Source organism: Hippocampus bargibanti, linkage group LG01 (assembly GCF_051943395.1).
Source record: "Hippocampus bargibanti isolate YZ-2025 linkage group LG01, ASM5194339v1, whole genome shotgun sequence".
Classification (NCBI taxonomy): domain Eukaryota; kingdom Metazoa; phylum Chordata; class Actinopteri; order Syngnathiformes; family Syngnathidae; genus Hippocampus; species Hippocampus bargibanti.
The window spans coordinates 36,023,926-36,042,695 of NC_142734.1; the positions used below are offsets into that span (position 1 = coordinate 36,023,926).

The 18,770-nt window shown below is 42.9% G+C and overlaps 2 protein-coding genes and 1 long non-coding RNA gene across 3 annotated transcripts in view; 2 read left to right on the forward strand and 1 right to left on the reverse strand.

Annotated features, from left to right (window-relative positions):
• Positions 1–16,010, forward strand: pard6b (par-6 partitioning defective 6 homolog beta (C. elegans)). The gene is made up of 3 exons (XM_089014342.1): positions 1–342; positions 1,477–1,699; positions 10,363–16,010. Exons 1-3 carry the CDS (start codon positions 280–282, stop codon positions 11,271–11,273), a joined length of 1,197 nt encoding a protein of 398 aa, XP_088870468.1. The 5' UTR covers positions 1–279; the 3' UTR covers positions 11,274–16,010.
• On the reverse strand, positions 1,202–17,654 carry LOC148904112 (uncharacterized). The gene is made up of 5 exons (XR_016117219.1): positions 17,579–17,654; positions 3,784–3,869; positions 2,962–3,081; positions 1,465–1,686; positions 1,202–1,374 (listed from the first exon to the last, which is right to left on the reverse strand). It is a non-coding gene; the product is annotated as an uncharacterized LOC148904112 (long non-coding RNA).
• The window catches only part of arfgef2 (ARF guanine nucleotide exchange factor 2), a 22,589-nt gene continuing 20,856 nt past the window's right edge, over positions 17,038–18,770 (forward strand). Inside the window, 4 exon segments of the mRNA XM_089014330.1 lie at positions 17,038–17,267; positions 17,269–17,392; positions 18,349–18,379; positions 18,649–18,770. The exon segment at positions 18,649–18,770 is cut by the window's right edge and continues 2 nt beyond it. Coding sequence (XP_088870456.1) covers positions 17,220–17,267; positions 17,269–17,392; positions 18,349–18,379; positions 18,649–18,770 — 325 coding nt within the window. The 5' untranslated portion in view covers positions 17,038–17,219.

The following is an 18,770-nucleotide window of genomic DNA, read 5'->3' on the forward strand; positions in this document are numbered from 1 at the left end:
GCGGCTCGGTTCGCAAGAAGCGAGAGAACAGAGTCGGTCCACGGCGATTCTCCTGTACAGTAGCCGCTACCAGCGCACCGGTGTCCGGCTGTGAGCCAGCCAGTATGACGGGGAATAAATTCTGGAGCTACGGGGCTACTCGAGGTTAGTTACTCGTTATTTTCGACGGACGACACGAAGGTTGACGGCGACCAGGCTTTTTTTTCACCTTCCCTCGCTGGAAGCGTATCGGACCGATTCGGCTCGTTTGTGGTCCCAAGCGGAGGTCGTTGGTGAAACATGAACAAGAACCACCGAGTGCCGAGCAACCGTTCTCTGAGTGCCGTGGAGGTGAAGAGTAAGGTGATTATCACAACTTGTATCCATGTTTGTTTGTTTTTCAATGGTTGCTGCCACCGTGACTTGATCCACTTCAGGCTAATTTAGCTCGGCTAAAGCGCTCGCTATCAAGTTATGAACTCAAACGAGCAAGTGTACGATGCAACAAAGTTAACTCGAGGTGCTTGCTAACTGGCTAGCATAAAATGGTGGGAATAACCGTGGTTCGGATTGGGCAAGATAAGTTTTCGAAAGTACTCGCCTCGATGAGACATGTCACCTGTCACTACCTCCTCGAGCTTCCTCCCACTAAAATACTGACTCCGATTCCAAGTCGAGTTTACATTAGGGCGCGTGTGAGATAAGTTCCAGGCTGTTTTGATGGCGCCTCGGACATGCTAGGGAAACTAGCTTGCTCGATTTGTTGTTTTGCTGGAGTGCACAGGTGTCTTTGGGCCCCAAAGGCGACCGATGCCTTACGCGGTACGCGGCCTCACCTTGGGCAAGGAGGGCGGACTCTGGTCCCTCAAAACTACCTGAGAGGGGAGGAGGGAATTTGTGGCAAAGGGACGCATCTGTTTTGGGGTTTTTTTTCCTCAAAAGGACAAACAAGTTGGGCCAGGTTTTAAAAAGTTACAATATGTTTGGAAATACTATGTTAAAAACATAAACGTCATTTAAATTCTTTCAAAGGTAGCTTGACTTAGTAGGCCTGGCTGATTCTGAATGTGAAAATAACAAATGTAAATCTAAAAATGAATGAATAATACGTAGTTCAATAAGTCTGTGTAAGCTCTCAGTTATACAGGAGTGGTCCATCGATGAAAAGGTTTGGTTTGAAATAATAATAATAATATTAATAATACATCGTTTTATTGATTTGTTTTGTTTTTTTTTTTTACTTCAAGATGGCACAGCGAGAGTGGCTGCCTTTCCAGTCCCTCCTGTATTTTGTTTTTCTACTTCTTTCTTTCCTCTCCTCTTCCTTTCATAACTTTGCTGCTGTGTTACTTGCGGGTAGAGTGAACGCTGGCGCGAATGGCTGCCGCTGCTCACCTGCGCAAAACCAAAAAAGTTCAATCTACGTTAACACTAAAAATAAGAGAAAAGCGTGCACGCTCGCGTGTTCATGTTTTCATTGTGTACCCCTCATCACAGTTTGGTGCAGAGTTTCGCCGATTCTCTCTTGATCGCTCAAAGCCGGGCCGCTTTGATGAGTTCTACGGCCTCTTGCAACACGTCCATCGCATTCCCAACGTGGACTTGCTTGTGGGTTACGCCGACGTGCACGGCGACCTGTTGCCCATCAACAATGACGACAACTACCACAAGGCCATCTCGACTGCCAGCCCCCTCCTCAGACTCTTCCTGCAGAGGAAAGGTAAGAAGGCACGAAAAATAAGGAACCAGTTTCCTGTCGGTAAGCAGATTTGGGGCTTGAAATGTTGCTTGCAATTAAACACCTGAGAGCTACGACGATTGAGAAGGAAACCATTTCATCATCAAACAAAATGCTTTTCTTGCTTGTTTGACTTCACACTGTCGTGCAAGAGAATAAACATACTCGCACATATTGCCGCTTTGATTATTGTCCTTTTATTCCGTTACTCCCCAAGGCATGCCGTGCTCACCTTTATAGCTGTGTAGTAGCAGTTATAAAGCGTTCAACGGAGTTATTTTTCTTTGTGGACCTGCTTTCTCAATGAGGAGAAGACACGTGTCGTGATTGATGGTGGTAGTAGTAGTAAGTATTGCATTTATTGCACATTTGTGACTGGCAATCAGTCCAGGATGCGCCTTGCTTGAAAAGCAATTACGACAAGCGCGACAGGTAATGGATGGACGAGTCATTGTGACCTGTTCAATGCGCTGTCAGAGTTTTGTTGTCGGCATGTCGTTGTTTAAGCCGCCAGATGACCCGAAAGAAGCTAAGCCACTTTGTCATGAAGGAGATTAGTTGCGCCGCACTGCGTGGGACCGTGTTTCAATTACACGCTCCAGACGTGAGCATTACGCTGGGCCTCTGCTGCTTCAGCTCAGATTTACACACACTGTTGCTTCATGGTAAAAAGGCTCTTTTGGATGCAATTGTAAATTAGCTGCTTGTCACTACTCGCGTATGTTGAGCTGACGTTTATGTGGATCTGTGCTAGGCTAGTGGCATTTAAAACAGCTCAGTGACATTTGTTGTACACATCCAAAACACACTCCAATCCAATCCAGGGAGGAGTTTAACCTTAGCATCATTTGGATAATAATTATCCAAATCTGGACCCTCATGTCAATTTTCTATGGCCCAACATAGGTTGAAAACATGGCAAAAGGGAAAACTAATGCAAGGCAAAAGGTGAGACTTACGACTTTAAGGATTTGGCGCAGGACCGTATCTTCTTGTCATCGAAAAATATCTGCAATCTTGCGAAATTCTCTGGTTCATAGTTTTTGTTTTTATCAGTTTTCAGAGTAACATAACAGTCATGCCAGTGTGCATATATTTAGATCTATTTTTTGCTCGTGTGATGTCACTTAAAGGACAACCGACGCCTCTGGACAAGTTGTGTCCGTAATTTGTAAAATGGCTTCAAAAGACTTCTACTGAGCACATTTTACAAAAAGATTCCACCGCAACTAGCGATATTTTACCTTTTAAGACTCGCGCTGAATATTCCGGAAGTCTTGTTTTTGAGTTGGTGACGAGTCCTGACGTCACGTCACGCGTCATGTGAAGTGCTTTGTTACAGCTGCAGCTTTTGTGAAAGTGCGCTATAAAAAAAGAGCAATTATGTTATCTTTCGACATTAGACCACCAAAATACGTTCTGTTGAATTGCTGCTACGTGAGAGTTTTTGTTATAAGTTCCTTAGTAGGTTTTAAACGCTACTTAGACTTTGAACCCATGTGGGTGATTACATACAGGGTGGTTGGATGGGATGTAAAAGGCTATTATTGCACAAGAGTGGACCTTTGACAAACTAGCACTGGAAGCCAATTTTGACCACCGCTATTCGTATGGAGTCCTGCGATACATCATATTTGCTTGTTGCGTGTAAGCTAGCATGAGGTCTTGGAACCGCACGTTATTTTGGAATTGTGCCTTGAGGGATAAATTTAGGAACTTTCTGTCCTGGGGTTTCACTCGTCTGCTGGTGTGCAGATGTTTCAACGGATGGACTATTAATGGCTGTGTGTGTGTGTGTGTGTGTGTGTGTGTGTGTGTGTGCAATTGTCTGCTGCTGGTTCTATCATGCCACCATTGTTTTTCTTTTAATTATTTTCGATGTGCATTGTGATTTGGCCTACTTACTTTGATAAGTGTCTTCCAGCAAGTTGCAGCATGTTGTACAAAAAAAAAAGCTTTCATCTCTCCCTGATATCTCTTTGCCAACACTTGCTGACTATCCCAGGCAAGCCCGACACAATGAGTCAGTGAGTATTGTGCCAGCCAATGAGGTGCTCACTGTTTACCTGTTGTCATGGCAGCAGCAGAGAAAGACGCCTTTACCGATGGATTTAAAGTGCCGTCGTCGTGGGTTTTCAATGGTTAAGAGGAGCTGCGAAACATGTTGAGAAATGCACTGTCAATATTTGGCTCTGAGGACAAAAGATGCAATATTCCAACATTATTTGTGTATTCTTCTTCAGAATTACGGTAATACTCATATCGGCATTACATACTCAAGTGTGACATAAATGCTATTAAATATGAATTCTCCTAATTTTGAATTCTGAACCGTAGGAATTCACACATTCAGGTTATTCAGGACCTACAGCTGGGCAATGTTTTTTTTTTAAATGTAGGGCTGTAAATACTGTATAATCGATTGATATATTGATTATTCCCTTGCGTAATCCAGTATCATTTTGTGAAACAGAACCAAATTACTTGATTTCTCCTTTGAGGCTTAAATCTGAATGTTGAACAATTAACGTTAAACAGTGCCATTGAACATTTAGTCTGTTATTAAAATGTAAATACTTAATACATCACTACCTTAGATTTGACATCATAAAGTGGGCTCATTTAAAACTTTTCGAAATAGTGCAGCGAACGCCTCGCCATTCTGATATCCTGGTGCCATTAATGATTTTTGGCAAACGCAATTTAACCATCAACCCCACAGAAGCAAACTGAATTGGGACCCTGCTCAGGACACACACTCCTGAATTGAAAATGTCCCTTTTTAACATTTCTGTGATATCGGTGACCGTAAATTGATCGGAGACATATGTGAGTAGGTATTTTCTTGGTCTTGCCTCTTCCTTCAGAATAATCCAATACAGTTTCCAAGATGTAATCCCTGCGTTGGTTGCTCCCTTTTCATTCTTTGTCAGGGCGTGTGTTTGCTTGGTGGTTCATGTAGTTTCAGTGGTTGAAAGGCACACCAGCAAAGTAGCGGGAAAGGTATCGGGAGGGACAGGAATGTTTGCTTATCCCAGCTGGGCTTGCCGTGGTAATCACTAACCAATGAGTCAAAGTCGGGGGCGTATACAGTACAATGGTAACATGACTTCTCGGACAAAGTCGAAATGTCCCTTGCAAAGACGGCACGTGGTGTAAGGAAAAGTGTCAGCAAGTATCAAAATAAATCAGCATCAACTCAACGGCTTAAGACAACAAATGACAAAAGGACTTGCTACTTGACCACAGATGCTTGTTTTCACAGGTTGCGAATGGTTGACATGCACGCGAGAGTTCTTCTGAGGGCTCCCCCCCCCTAAAATAAAATAATATGTTTGCCCTTTTTAAGGTGACTGCAAGTTGAGTTTGTCATGACGGTTGGGGGTCTTATAAATTATTGCTATAACACATTGCTGTCTGGCTCAATGTGGCTTTATTGTATAATATATGCGAGGATCGAAATTCCATTGTGGCCTTCCTCAACTTGATTGAATTCAGCGGTGTCTGACACGGTATGTCCATGCTCTCTCTCCCGCTCCTGATAGCTCTCTCCAAAATGTACTTTGGTGAAAAAAAACACATTCTCCTGGTATAAACGTGCCAAATTTGCTGCTGATATGCTCACGGCACCCCAGGAAGGAATGTGCGGAGGAGGAACGCAAGTTAGGGCCTAATAGAAGGGATGGACAGGAAGATAGAAAATAAAGCAGCGTCAATATTATTTAAAGGACAACCGACACCATTTTTTTTTCCTAAATGACAACAGAAAAATGTTTTATAGCATCTAAAATACCCTAATCACGCAGGCTGATATTTTTAGTCAAATGAAAAACACCAATACAAATGACTTAAAGTCTCCCAAAACGACTTCAAAATGATCTGAGAAAGTTTCATTTTCAGAAGGTCCCGCCCTCTTTGTCGTGACGTCACGCCAAGACGTCTTACCTTGCTCGAGAATCAAAACAACGGCTTCAGATTCGGAGAAGATGCTTTCTTGTTACTCATCCAGTTATGAATATGATTCAAATAGTTCTGAAGAGGAAATCATACATGTTTGCAATCGTCCCTCCGTATCATTTTGAGGCGTCTGGAATGCAACGTAGCATCCCAGAAAATGCACAAGATGGCGCCCAAGCTCCGTTGGAAATGGGCTGATTTGTCTGCTGGGAATTTGTGTCAGCTCGGATCACCATCGCATTATTTGTTTTTTCTAATATCGCCATCAACACGGATAAATACGAAGTTTTCAGACCAAACAAAGTACCCAAAATGCATTGTGTGTCGATTTCTCATTCAGTGACGATACCTACCATGATGTCACGTACGGACTCGTCACGAACTCAAAAACAAGACTTCCTAAATATTCAGTGTGAGTCTTAAAAGGTAAAATATAGCTATAAGCGGTGGAATCTTTGTAAACTACGCTCAGTAGAAGTCTTTTGAAGCCATTTTACAAATTATGGACACAACTTGTCCGGAGGCATCGGTTGTCCTTTAAGAGGGTGTTCATGTATGAAGCCATTATTTAAGCAAGGCTAGTAATTAGCGTGAGGAAAGGAGAGCAAGTGCAATCAAAGTGTGATTAAAATTCAACCAGAGAAAGACAAGGGGGTATAGCGGGAATAGCATTAGTGAGGGAGGAATGTAGAGTGAGGCCCAATCTGGGAAGAGTGGGAGAAAAGAAGCGAAGGGGGTTGCATTTTGGATGGAATGTGGCCAGTCTCAGATCTGCTCTGTTGGCCAGATTAGACAGGACAGCGGGTCAGACCGGACCCTCGCTGTAGAAACTGGCCACAGCCGATACTGACTGACACAGAGCGGGTGAGTTGTTGGGAAAGAAAACACAGAAAGAATGATTTACCCCGTGAAACCTGGGGATGATGGGGGAGTGCAAGTGGCTCTGACAGAAGGACAGAGGTGAAGGAAGGGGCCATCCTTTGTTGGGGCTGTCAGACTTTCTCCATTTTGAGCTGATAGATGAAGGCAAGAAGATGGAGAACGGGTGAAGTGGGTCGATCGAATGAGCCAATGTGCTCAGGGTGAAAAATGAAGTGAATAGCAAGAACTGATCAATGTGCTGTTGAAATGAAACATGTTTCTGAAGTGTCTTTACACCAAAATTAATCATGAACATTTGCTTGCATCTGTAATTAAAAAAAAATGACTCGTGTCAAAATTGGGTAACCCATTGTTGTGCCCCCTCCTTCCCCTCACCTTAAAGGACAACCGACGTCTCTGGACAAGTTGTGTCCATAATTTGTAAAATGACTTCTACTGAGCGTATTTTACAAAGATTCCACCGCATATGGCTATATTTTACATTTTAAGACTCTTACAGGTACAAGACTTTTATTTTACATTTTAGGACTCTAAGACGCTGAATATTCCGGAAGTCTTGTTTTTGAGTTGGTAACGAGTCCTCACGTTACATCACTGAAGGAACGCCCCTGAGTGAGAAAGGACATACCTTGCATCACCTCAATGCATTTTGCGGTACTTTGTTTGGTCTGAAAACTTTGTGTTGATCCGTGTTGATGGTGAAATTAGAAGGAAAACACATAAATAACGCAATGGTGAATCGTTGTATGTTACACTGAGACAACTATTTGATATTCGCTGATAAAAATTCCAAGCTGAAAAATAAACCAATTTCCAACGGAGCTCTGGCGCCATCTTCTGCATTTTCTGTGATGCTTCACATCAGTCTTGATCACTCAAAATGACCCGGAAGACCTTTGATCAATTGCAAACATGTATGTTTTCCACTTCAGAACTATTTGAATCATATTCATAACTGGATGCGTAACAAGAAAGCATCTTCTCCGACTCTGAAGCCATTGTTTTGATTCTCGAGCAAGACAAAACGTCTTGGCGTGACGTCACGAACTGGGAGCGGGACTTTCTGAAAATGCCCAATTCGCAGCTCAATTTTTTTGCAGATTTTGGACACTTTAAGTCATTTTTATTGGTGTTTTGCATCTGACTAAAAAATATCAGCCTGCGTGTTTTGGGTATTTTAGATGCTATAAAACCTTTTTCTGATGTCAGTTAGGAAACAAAAAAGTGATGTCGGTTGTCCTTTAAGGTGCCTTTTATCTGGTCTTTAAGGATGAGGTATTCTCACCCGCACCAGGAATAGCAAACCCATGAGAACGTCCTCCATTTCCACCTTTATCACCTCTGCATGCTTCATTCCCATCCTCGGTCAGCGTTTGTTATTTTTGTGCCTTCGTGTCTCTTACGTCTTGTGTTTTGCACTTGCCCTGCTTTTTCTCATCTGCACAAGCTCAAACTGGCCGACGTGCACACGCACACTCGCAAGCGTTGTTGTAACACTCGGTGTCAGGAACACCTCGGCACAGACTGTGGTGAGCGTTCTTGCTTGTCATCAACAAACCCGACTGTTTCCAGAACACCATAACCTTCAACTTCTTGTCTTTTGTGCTTATGTGTTTTTCTTACTCAAAAGCTTGCCAGCAGTCATGTTTGGAAACGTCGGACTACTTTCATACACACAGACATGGATACGTCCATGTGTTTTTTTGGAGTTGGGATGCATCGTTGGGGGATGCAGAGGCAGAAATTGGGCCATCCAGAACTGAGGCTTTTGACTTCTAAGACACAAAACAATTTTAAAAATAGATTATCTTTTGAACTAAAACATACACAATCGTAGCACGGAGTGTCCCGGAAGTGTGCAAGAATGTGTCTTAACTCATTGATTGGCAAGTAGAGATGAATAACATGGGATGTTTTTAGGATGTGTATATAACGAGTTCTAACAAGGGCCAATCTCATATTCACTTCCATTCGGTCTACATACCAGAGTGTAGGCAACGCAAACCACCATATACTTTTCAGGATTGTCACCAGGGCACAGTTAAGACGTAACTTGACGTGACTAATTGCCATCAGTAAGTCACTGTCTCATATTTTTTAATTGTGCTTTAAGTGCATTCACATCCACGAAAAGGATCTTTTATGTAAGCCGTCAGTGAGGCGTGAGTAGACCTGAGTGGCTTCCTTTCCTTGGGCAATTTTGCCTCTTGACATCCTTTTGTGATGGGACGTCATTTGAATTCAGAGCAGTGTGCATCGACCAAGCTTGACTGTGCGCACGCGTGGTCGTTAGCGTCATTTTCCTCCTCCGGTGCTTCATCGCTGACTCTATTCAACTCTGGGACGCCCGTCCGTCCAAGCTGCCGCTGCATAGTTTGAATACCTGACCGGTGCACACCCATGATGAGTGAGCCACTGAGTTTGGGGTGGGTGGCCGCTGGTACTGGAGTCTATGAGCACTGCCTGTTTTGCATCTTCGGGTGATGAAAAAAGCTTCTCATTTTTTTGGTTCAAAGCCCTCTCATGACACACTTTGGATGTTTAATTATGCAGGCACTGAATATTAGCTGAGCTATCCAAATGGTTGACAATGCGATGGCTTTACCATGAAATCATCTTGAAGACATCTTAGTCTTGCTTCAGATCTGCCTCCGCTGGCAGAATTTAAAACAAGAAAAACAGAATCTGTCAAGGTGGAATGTTGGAGTAACGCAACTTGACTGTTGGTGGAATTTTTCACCTTGTGGATGAAAAGAGCGCAAGCTAACAAATATTTGAGGTATCACCCTGGTAAAGAGGATAATATTTAAAGAATGTACCTGTACTTGTTTTTTTTTTTTTTTTTAAGATTTTCAAAACAGCTAAAATAGAAAAGTAAAAATGGAACGCGTTATTTTAATAGACCTTCTTTTAAAAGTCATGCAGTCACAAAGAGCATCATTTGCACAGCAGAGGAATCAGGATTGCTTTGGTGTTCTTTTTTGTTATCCCTCTTCAGAGTGTTGTTGATTAGCATTGAAATATAGCCAAGAAATGAACGAGAATGCTCAGTCATGTATTTTTATATTTGAATCCATCATCCAAGATGTCTTGCACGTGTTTCCACGTCGGACATTGACAGCAGAGTGGAATTTATCGCTACAGCTCTGTTAATATTTTGCTACTGTTTTTCAAGTAAACTAGTCATGAGCCAACTTCCTCGCTTTTCTTTCCCTTTCACCTGCTCTGCTTTTAAAATGTCGCCACGCCAGGTTAAAGTCTATTGCTGCTGTGGACTGCAAATTTCCCCATTGTGGGACAAATAAAGGTTTTCTGATTGTGATTCTGAAAAGACTGTGTTGGGTACTCCCAAAAATATCCAAGAAATGACCTGATGTCATTTTCGCTGATTGACCTTTATACCACTGAGTTCCAAATCTGTCCCTTTTCTCGAGCCCACTCTTGTGGGTCACTGAGTCCTGGATTTAGGCTCTGCGGACGTTGCATAAAAAGTGGGAAATTGCTTTCTTTGAGTTGATTTCTGAAAGCGTTTGGTTTCAGATCAAAAGATGAAATACAATCTGGAATTTGGAATTTTTGTCGATCGTGATCTTTTGATCCAAAAGCCGGATGTCTTCAGTGTACAACAAAAACAAAAGAGTGAATCAGGCCATTCCAATACTTTTGTGTGTGTTCTTTGGCTACCCCAACTTCCTCCAGCATTCCAAAAATGAACTTGCTACGTTCATTCAAGAGTTTGTCTATTGTGGTGAAATGACTTGGTGCTGAATAACAATTGTTTATTGTCTGTTCCTTTTTTCACGCAGAGGAAGCGGATTACACAACCTTCGGTAGCGATACGCTGACGAGAAAGAAGAACACGGTTCTATCGGCAGTCCTACTTCGACCCGACGCCAACAGGAAAAAGCCACCCGTTATCATCAGTCTCCCGAGGGACTTCCGTCCCGTTTCGTCCATCATCGACGTGGACATCCTGCCCGAAACGCACCGACGCGTCCGCCTGTACAAGCACGGCCAGGAAAAGCCTCTGGGCTTCTACATCCGCGACGGTTCCAGCGTGCGGGTCACGCCGCAGGGCTTGGAGAAGGTGCCCGCCATTTTTATCTCCCGGATGGTTCCCGGCGGCCTGGCGGAGAGCACCGGTCTCCTCGCTGTGAACGACGAGGTTCTGGAGGTGAACGGCATCGAGGTGGCCGGCAAGTCTTTGGACCAAGTGACGGATATGATGATCGCAAACAGTCACAACCTCATCATCACGGTCAAGCCGGCCAACCAGCGTAACAACGTCGTCCGCGGCGGGGGGACGGCGTCCGGCAGCTCGGGGCGGTCCTCGGACAGCGGCGCCAGCTACTACGGCTACTCTCTGTCGGCCGGGCTGGGCGCCGGCTCCTCCGCCCCCTCGCACATCATCCAGAATTTCCCCGTCGGCGAGCTCGAGAGCGACGAAGACGACGAGGACCTTGTCATCGAGGCGGGGGGTGACGCCCATCCCATCGGCCGCACGCCGTCCAATTACAGCGTGCCGCCGCTGCCTCGTTACGAGCCGCACCTGAACCTGCGAACGTCCGCTTCGCCGCCGCCCCTCGCCATCAACGGTGCCGCGCTAGCTCACGGGAGCAGCGGTTCTTTGGGCAAAACCGGGTACTCCGCACCGTCGCCTGACAGAGCCGCGAGGAGGCGGAGTCTCGAAGAAGACGGAACTGTAATAACACTGTAGACCTACCACGCGTGCACTACACTTGAGTACTTCCACACACTTTGTACGTTTACACCGTGTTCGCAATGTTTTTTTGTTGTCTTTGTGGAACATCAACCCAAGTCCAGCGGGAAAAAAACCGAAAACCCACTTGAGCAGACTTCCGACTTGACACCAATTCCTAATTTGACAAGGCCTTGGCGTCATTTGATGGCAATCATAGATCACTTCACGAGCATGTAGAAAGGCATAGACATTTGGAACGCTATCCAAATGACTATTTTCCAGCAAGCTTGTTTATTTTGCGACGTATTAGATCAGGGGTCTCAAACTCAATTTACCCGGGGGCCGCCGGACGCAGAGTCTGGGCGAGGCTGGGCAGCATCATGATTTCCGCAAGAAAAGCATAGATAAAACATTCCAATGTTGTCAAAATCTGTATTTTTAACACACAAAAAAAAACAATTAAATGAAAAAAAAATGAATACAAAATAAATTAACCAGTAATAAATAAAATAATTTTAATGATCATAAGGCAGATACAGACGACTGAGAAAACCACAGGAAAACTCATTATTTTAATAAAGTTTCAAATGTCTGTATTAACAGCTCTTTAACCTTCAGCTTTCTTAACATAAATAAAATATTGAACATGAACTGTCCTAAACATGGCTTCTCTTGCCTACTTGTTCAGCTCCACACAAGTTTCATTCGTATCAATCGTGCGGGCCGCACAAACATTAATCTTTCATATCAAGGCGGGCCGCGAAATATTCTTTTGGGGGCAGCAGTTGGCCCGCGGGCCTCGAGTTTGAGACCACTGTATTAGATCAACCAGAAAGAGGTGTACAAGAGCCACGTGATAACTTTCTTGTCTACTAGAACAAGTCAAGTAGTTCACTTCACAGCTGTAGCGGTATCTGGAACAAACTGGATGAAAACGTACTGAGCGTGTGACACTTTAGCGAGGGGGTTACGGAGCAGCCATTGCTGCCAAGAACTTTTGGCGGAGAAGCACAATGACATGTAAATATTCAATCTGGACACAAAGCCTTTTTTTTTTAAATAAATGTTTGTACATTTACACGTAAAACACCACACCTCAGACTGTAGTGCCCATATGTGTGCCATTGTGGTTCACACATGGAGGCTGTGGGCACCTCCCCTCCCCCCACACACACTTGAGGACTAAAGGTGTCATTCCACAGACCCCCCCCCCAAAAAAAAAAACTAGGTACTGCACCTCCCTCCAAGTCTCCTGAAGCACTTATCTTGTTGATTTGTTTGTGTTTTTTCATTCAATCTTCCTCTAGCGGGCAGAGGTGATTCCTCATGCGTGTCTCACGTGTCTTCTAAATTGATGTGTTTCCCGACACAAAGACATTTGTTTGATTATTTATTTTGTTTTTTTTAGCAAGACAATCGTCAGCAAGACTATTGCAGATAATTCACTGACCGAGGTTGACTAGTATCAAATTAATAATAATCGTAACAATAAAACAATGATAATAATGTTTTTTTTTTTATTAAAAGACTCAAACACGTTCGAGTCTTTCAGCTTCCGATTTTATTTACTGTCAATTGATTATAGTGATTCAAGACAACTATTGGCTTGTTCCAAAAAAAAAAAATCTGTATTTGTAAACAGCGGAATCTTAAGCATCACATTATGCATTTAATTCTGTGAATTTAATGTATGTGTAAGACCAAAACCCCACAGATCAAGAATTGGACATCTATTTTCCAATGCAGGTTTCAGTGAGTGTTGCGGTGTGCCTCATGACATCGCCAGCGGTACGACTGTAGACGAACAATTAGTCATATGTCCAGATAAAAGGCACCCTAAAGGACAACCGACACCACTTTTTTGTTTCCTAACTGACATCAGAAAAATGTTTTATAGCATCTAAAATACCCAAAACGTGCAGGATGATATTTTTATTCAAATGCAAAACACCAATAAAAATGACATCAAGTGTCCAAAATCTGCAAAAAAAAAAATTGAGCTGCGAATTGGCATTTTCAGAAAGTCCCGCCCCCAGTTCGTGACGTCACGCCAAGACGAGAATCACGTCAGGAATCGTCACCGACTCAAAAACAAGACTTGCTGAATAGCGAGACTAAAAACGTAAAATATAGCTTATATGCGGCGGAGTCTTTGTAAAATACGCTCCGTCGAAGTGATGATTTTACAAATTCTGGACACAATTGTCCAGAGACGTCGGTTGTCCTTTAAGGTTGCAAATGCTAGGCGACCCCTGGCTTCAACGATTCCAGGTTGACATATCTTTCTTTTTTTTGTGTGTGTGTCATCAGTCATAGTCATACAAGTGTAAAAATAGCGGCCCTTTCTTTTTTTTTCCTCTACGGTATATTTGGCATGATGATTTTCCTCCTCCACCTGCATATTCCACCACAACAATGGACCACCCGCTCTCACACTGTGTGCAAAATATCAAATAACATAAAGCGCGCCTCACCCTCACCCCCTCCGAGTTCCGAGATCCTGCCTCACGTGGTTCGTCCATCTTAACTCGTACAGTAAATGTCGAGTTGTTTTCTAGCAAGGCTGCAGTTGACACAACATTCCGGAATGCTTATTTAGACCCGAGCTGAAACATTTGAGAGCAACACTGTAACACGCAATGTTGTCTTTTTGAGACTGTTGTCAGTCAAATCTAAATTGTCATAACATCACAGTGCAAGATTGTTTTTTTTTTTTTGACAGTGATGTCAAAAAATGTCCACTTTTTTCAGCGGTGTCAGATATTTTCTTTTTTTTTAAGTGGCCAATTAAGCCCCAAAAGCAGCAAAAGTTTGTGTGCAACCTCCACAGCTGAGATGTCACAACAATTGATTTTTTTAAATCTTGATTTATTTTGTTTTTCCTCACGGCAATATGGTTGACTGTGCTTGATATGTCTTGCCTCGCAGTTGCGTGTTTCTGGGTTCTAATCTGTGCTCGGGACCTCTTGCGTAGACTTGTCAAGTTGTTCCCATGCCCGTTTGAGTTTTTCTCTAGCTTCCCCCCCCATTCCAAACAATGTTAGGTTGATTGAACACTCACAATAAGTGTTTCTCAATTTTGTTGGATGAAGAATATCCTGCGGCACTCCCCTCACAATGCAACAAATTATAAGGGTGAATGTAAGTGCATTTTTATGTTCTCTTAAAGGACAACCGACGTCACTTTTTTGTTTCCGAACTGACATCAGAAAAACGTTTTATAGCATCTAAAATATCCAAAACACGCCGTATGATATTTTTATTCAAATGCAAAACACCAATAAAAATGACTTAAAGTGTCCAAAATCTGCAAAAAAAATTGAGCTGCGAATTGGGCATTTTCAGAAAGTCCCGCCCCCAGTTTGTGACGTCACGCCAAGGCGTCTTGCATTGCTGGAGAATCAAAACAGCGGCTTCAGATTCGGAGAAGATGCTTTCTTGTTACACATACATTTATGAATATGATTCAAATAGTTCTGAAGAGGAAAGCATAGTTTTGCAATTGATTAAAGAATTTATTCCGTGCCATTTTGAGGCAACATTGGGGGGAAATGTCTCACCCAAAAAGAGGCAGAAAACGGCCACCGAACTCCTGTGAGGAATGAATCAGCCTGTTTCCACAGGCTGATAAATTCCTTCGATGGAGCTTGGACGCTCTCTTCTGGCTCTTTCTGGTGCAACACGAGGTTTTCAGACCAAACAAGCATTGACGTAATGGAAGGACTGCTACAATGTGTCCTTTTTTTTTTCGGTCAGGGGCGTTCCTTCAGTGACGTCACGTACGGACTCGTCACCAACTCAAAAACAAGACTTACGAAATATTCACCGCAAGTCTTAAAACATAAAATATAGCTATATGTGGTGGAATCTTTGTAAAATACGCTCAGTAGAAGTCATTTGAAGCCATTTTACAAATAATGGACACAACTTGTGCGGAGACGTTGGTTGTCCTTTAAATTGACTTGCCAATATTTCCCGGATTTTGTCCCAAATTTAGCTGTGATAAACATAAGCTGACATGTGATCCGAATGAGAAAAAGATTTTGCATCATGCTTCTTTCTTATAATTGCAGTCTCATGAATATGTTAAGATTGTGATACTGTTCGACTGGAAACCCTTTTAATGTTCTGCCTTGTGTGGCACTGCCTACTGGCGATGACATCTGTCATTCCAGTTATAACAAAACAAAATTCATTTTAAATTATTGTATTTAACGGCTCCACGGGACACTGGGATTGTAACCACAGAGACACTGTTATTTATTCAGAATCATGTCTATTTCTGCAATATTTTCATTCTTTGTACTCTGATTTTATTTGTTTTTACCAATATGTTTTGTTTGGGATCTTTCTTGATGTTGTTGTTTTTTAAATTAGATGTATTTGACCACTGGAGATGATTTTTAGAAGCTGAGTGTTGATTTTCATGGGGCGGGTAACAACACTGTCTTTTTTTCATACTGTGAATTTTCATTTTAAAACAGAACATTTTGTATATGACTCTTTTCTCATTCTCCCTTTTTAAGTGATTGAGCTATGGCGTTTGCTTGCCAAATAAATACTATGATATATATATAGATTTGTAATGAACATTGTCAGTATTTTCATATCGATGCTTTAAATAATGTACATTTTTTTTATTACGTTGTGACTACGTTGTAAGACTCGACTGGAGCTGTACGAAGAAATAGATGTACGCCTGTAGTTGTTAATTTGAAGAGCTTGATGAAAAATAAAGAGTAATGAGTAGTAGCTGTTGTCTCGCTGGATTTTTCAATCATCTATCTATCTGAGTGATAAACTTCCTAGTTGTGGTAGTTAAATTTCAAATTTGGCATCCTAGCGCCATCCGCAGGACATGTTCCTTTCCAGATCAGTACTGCCAGGAGCTTGATCAAACTGTTCCTGTTTTAATGGGTGTCTCTTATGAGCTAATTTTCACTATTCCCTATTCAGAATTAATTCGAAATTTACATATTACATTTTGTCACAATCTCATTGTGAAATAAATTGTGTAATGTTCAATTAATATTACTCTACAACGGAAACACGTGATACGGCGCGCTGTACGTACTGTATTGTAGTTTTCCATGGGTGGCGCGTTACTACGTCAATTCTTTACGTATTTAGCGTTCCAGAATGCCGTCACCCAGAGCAGAAGTCCCCAAACCCACGACCCGCGGACCAGTACCGGTCCGTAGGTCATTTGGTACCGGGCCGCGCAGAAAGAATAAATAATGTACATAATTTCCGTTTTATTTTTATTAACTGAGTCCGAACTATGTTTTTTTTTTGAAAAATGAAAAATTACCAGATTACATCCGTCTTTGACGTACTCTTGACGTATTTTGCATGCGCTTTGTACTTGTTTTTTTCGTGTGTCTTATTTTGAAGGCACGTTTAAACATTACCATGGTGACCATCGAGCGTTAATGTTCAGAGACGATGTTACAAAAGTTGTTACCAGGACTCTACTAATAAAGTTGTCTCAATGAATTCTTGTTTAGTATTTTATTTTGTTGTATTTATCCGCCGGTCGGTGAAAATATAGTCTGACATTAAACCGGTCCGTGGCGCAAAAAAGGTTGGGGACCACTGACCTTGAGGATCTTTCGCAATTAACATTGAACAAGAAATGTGTAATTATATAAATTTATTCCAAACGTACACAGATAAAATATAATTAAAAAAAACGCAATGACACGAATATTCGTTCGTGCCTGCCGACGACACGGAGACACGTCTGTCTCGTGCACAATACGGATATGACGCAACTTCCCGTCTCGATGGGTATCACGTGATGTGACAGGTAGCATTTCAGCAGTCATGGCGGCGCTGGGTTGACGAGTAGGAAAAAAATAATCGCAGCGAGGAAAAAGCCTTCGTTTAGCTTGCCTCGTTACCTGCTTCCCCGCAGGGGCATGACGGCCTAATACAACATCGGTACCACGTCCGCCAGCAATGCAGCAACACCACCATCAAGAACAACAACAGCAACAGCAGCAGCAAAAAGGCAGAGAAGAGTAAAACTAAGAGTATGTTTCTATCTCGGGCTCTGGAAAAGATCCTGTCGGATCGAGAGGTGAAGAGGAGTCAACACAGCCAGCTGCGCAAAGCCTGTCAAGTGGCGCTGGGTGAGCGAGCAAGCCAAACGCTTCTATTCTGACTTGTTCTTTCTTGCTTTTGGATTACTGATGCATTTACCCCCCACCAACCCCCTCCTTCTTACCACATTAGCTTGCATTGTTAGCTCAGTGTTAGCCCAGTCTGTTGTGGTCCCTGCGAACACGTCAAAGTGTCATTGATGTGTCGTTACTCACTTATCGTGACTTTGTTCAAGGAACGCCCTTTCGACTCTTACTTTCCGTTGTCATCGTGGCCATTTGGACCCACGCGCCGCTGTGGTTAGACGGCTAGGCTAGGCTGGGCTTGGTTAAAAAGACCAATCGCTGTGTAGTACGTTGCACTGTCACCCAGCGACACAAACTGACACTGGGATGGCATTTTACCTTTCCGGTTCCTCAAATCACCACAACGTTTGATTCGTCTGTGTAAACTCTCATTCGTACAGGAATGGTCCACCTGGGCTTGGTTTTATGAAAAAGAAAAGAGCAAAATCCTTCCCTTAACCGTAATGGTGGAGTGAGGTTCAATTTGGATCGTTCGTAGTTCGTACAATAGACTGTTTAGGCAACATAGCCTAAATTATGCTGATGAAGTGATAGCAGGGCAAATTGGGCAATCGGGCCAGTCGTCAGTCAGGACAATAGAAGCAATCAATGGAGCCGCAGGGATTAGTCCTCTGCTCCCCCCCAACCTGAGAGCAGGGACCAATCATAGCAGAGTCCGGCACCGCCACGTCTGGACAGTAGGGATATATATAGGGCCGAAACTACCAGTAAGACTTTAGTTTGCTGACGAAGCTTCTTGGATAAGAAGCGAAACGTCCGACACCTTCAAATTTGTACAGATGACGGCTGAAGAAAGCTTTTCATCATTTGTATTACAGTAGAATCAAAACCATATCATTATGTTGGTAGCTATAAATGAACCCAACCCTGTCTGATGTTCTTTTCTTTCCTCTTTTTAGATGAAATCAAAGCGGAGCTTGAGAAACAAAAGTAAGTGTAGTCGAGCAATTGCGTGTAATTTACACTTGAACGAACATATTCATTCCAACACGAGTTAAAAGTAAAAATACATATGATCCCTCATTAATAGCATTTTCAACACTCGCATACATCACTGTACAGTAACCACTGTGCATTTCGTTAAATGTTCAGATCCACAATGACTTGGACTTGAACACCGTTGTGCCATCTGGTGTCAAATGACCAAAATGCTCCCTGTGCTGACACCCACTTACTGTACCCCCATTTTTCCTTCACAGGGATGGCACGGTGATCCCACCCAGAGTCAACTACATCGAAGCTGACCAATATGTGCTGCCATTTGAGTTGGCTTGTCAGTCCAAGTCGCCTCGTATCGTTAGCACCTCTTTGGACTGTCTGC

Coding starts and splice junctions, on each gene's coding strand:
- pard6b (XM_089014342.1), top strand. CDS start 280: ATGAACAAGAACCACCGAGTGCCGAGCAACCGTTCTCTGAGTGCCGTG. Junction 343..1,476: donor CCGTGGAGGTGAAGAGTAAG/GTGATTATCACA, acceptor CCCTCATCACAG/TTTGGTGCAGAGTTTCGCCG. Junction 1,700..10,362: donor ACTCTTCCTGCAGAGGAAAG/GTAAGAAGGCAC, acceptor TTTTTCACGCAG/AGGAAGCGGATTACACAACC.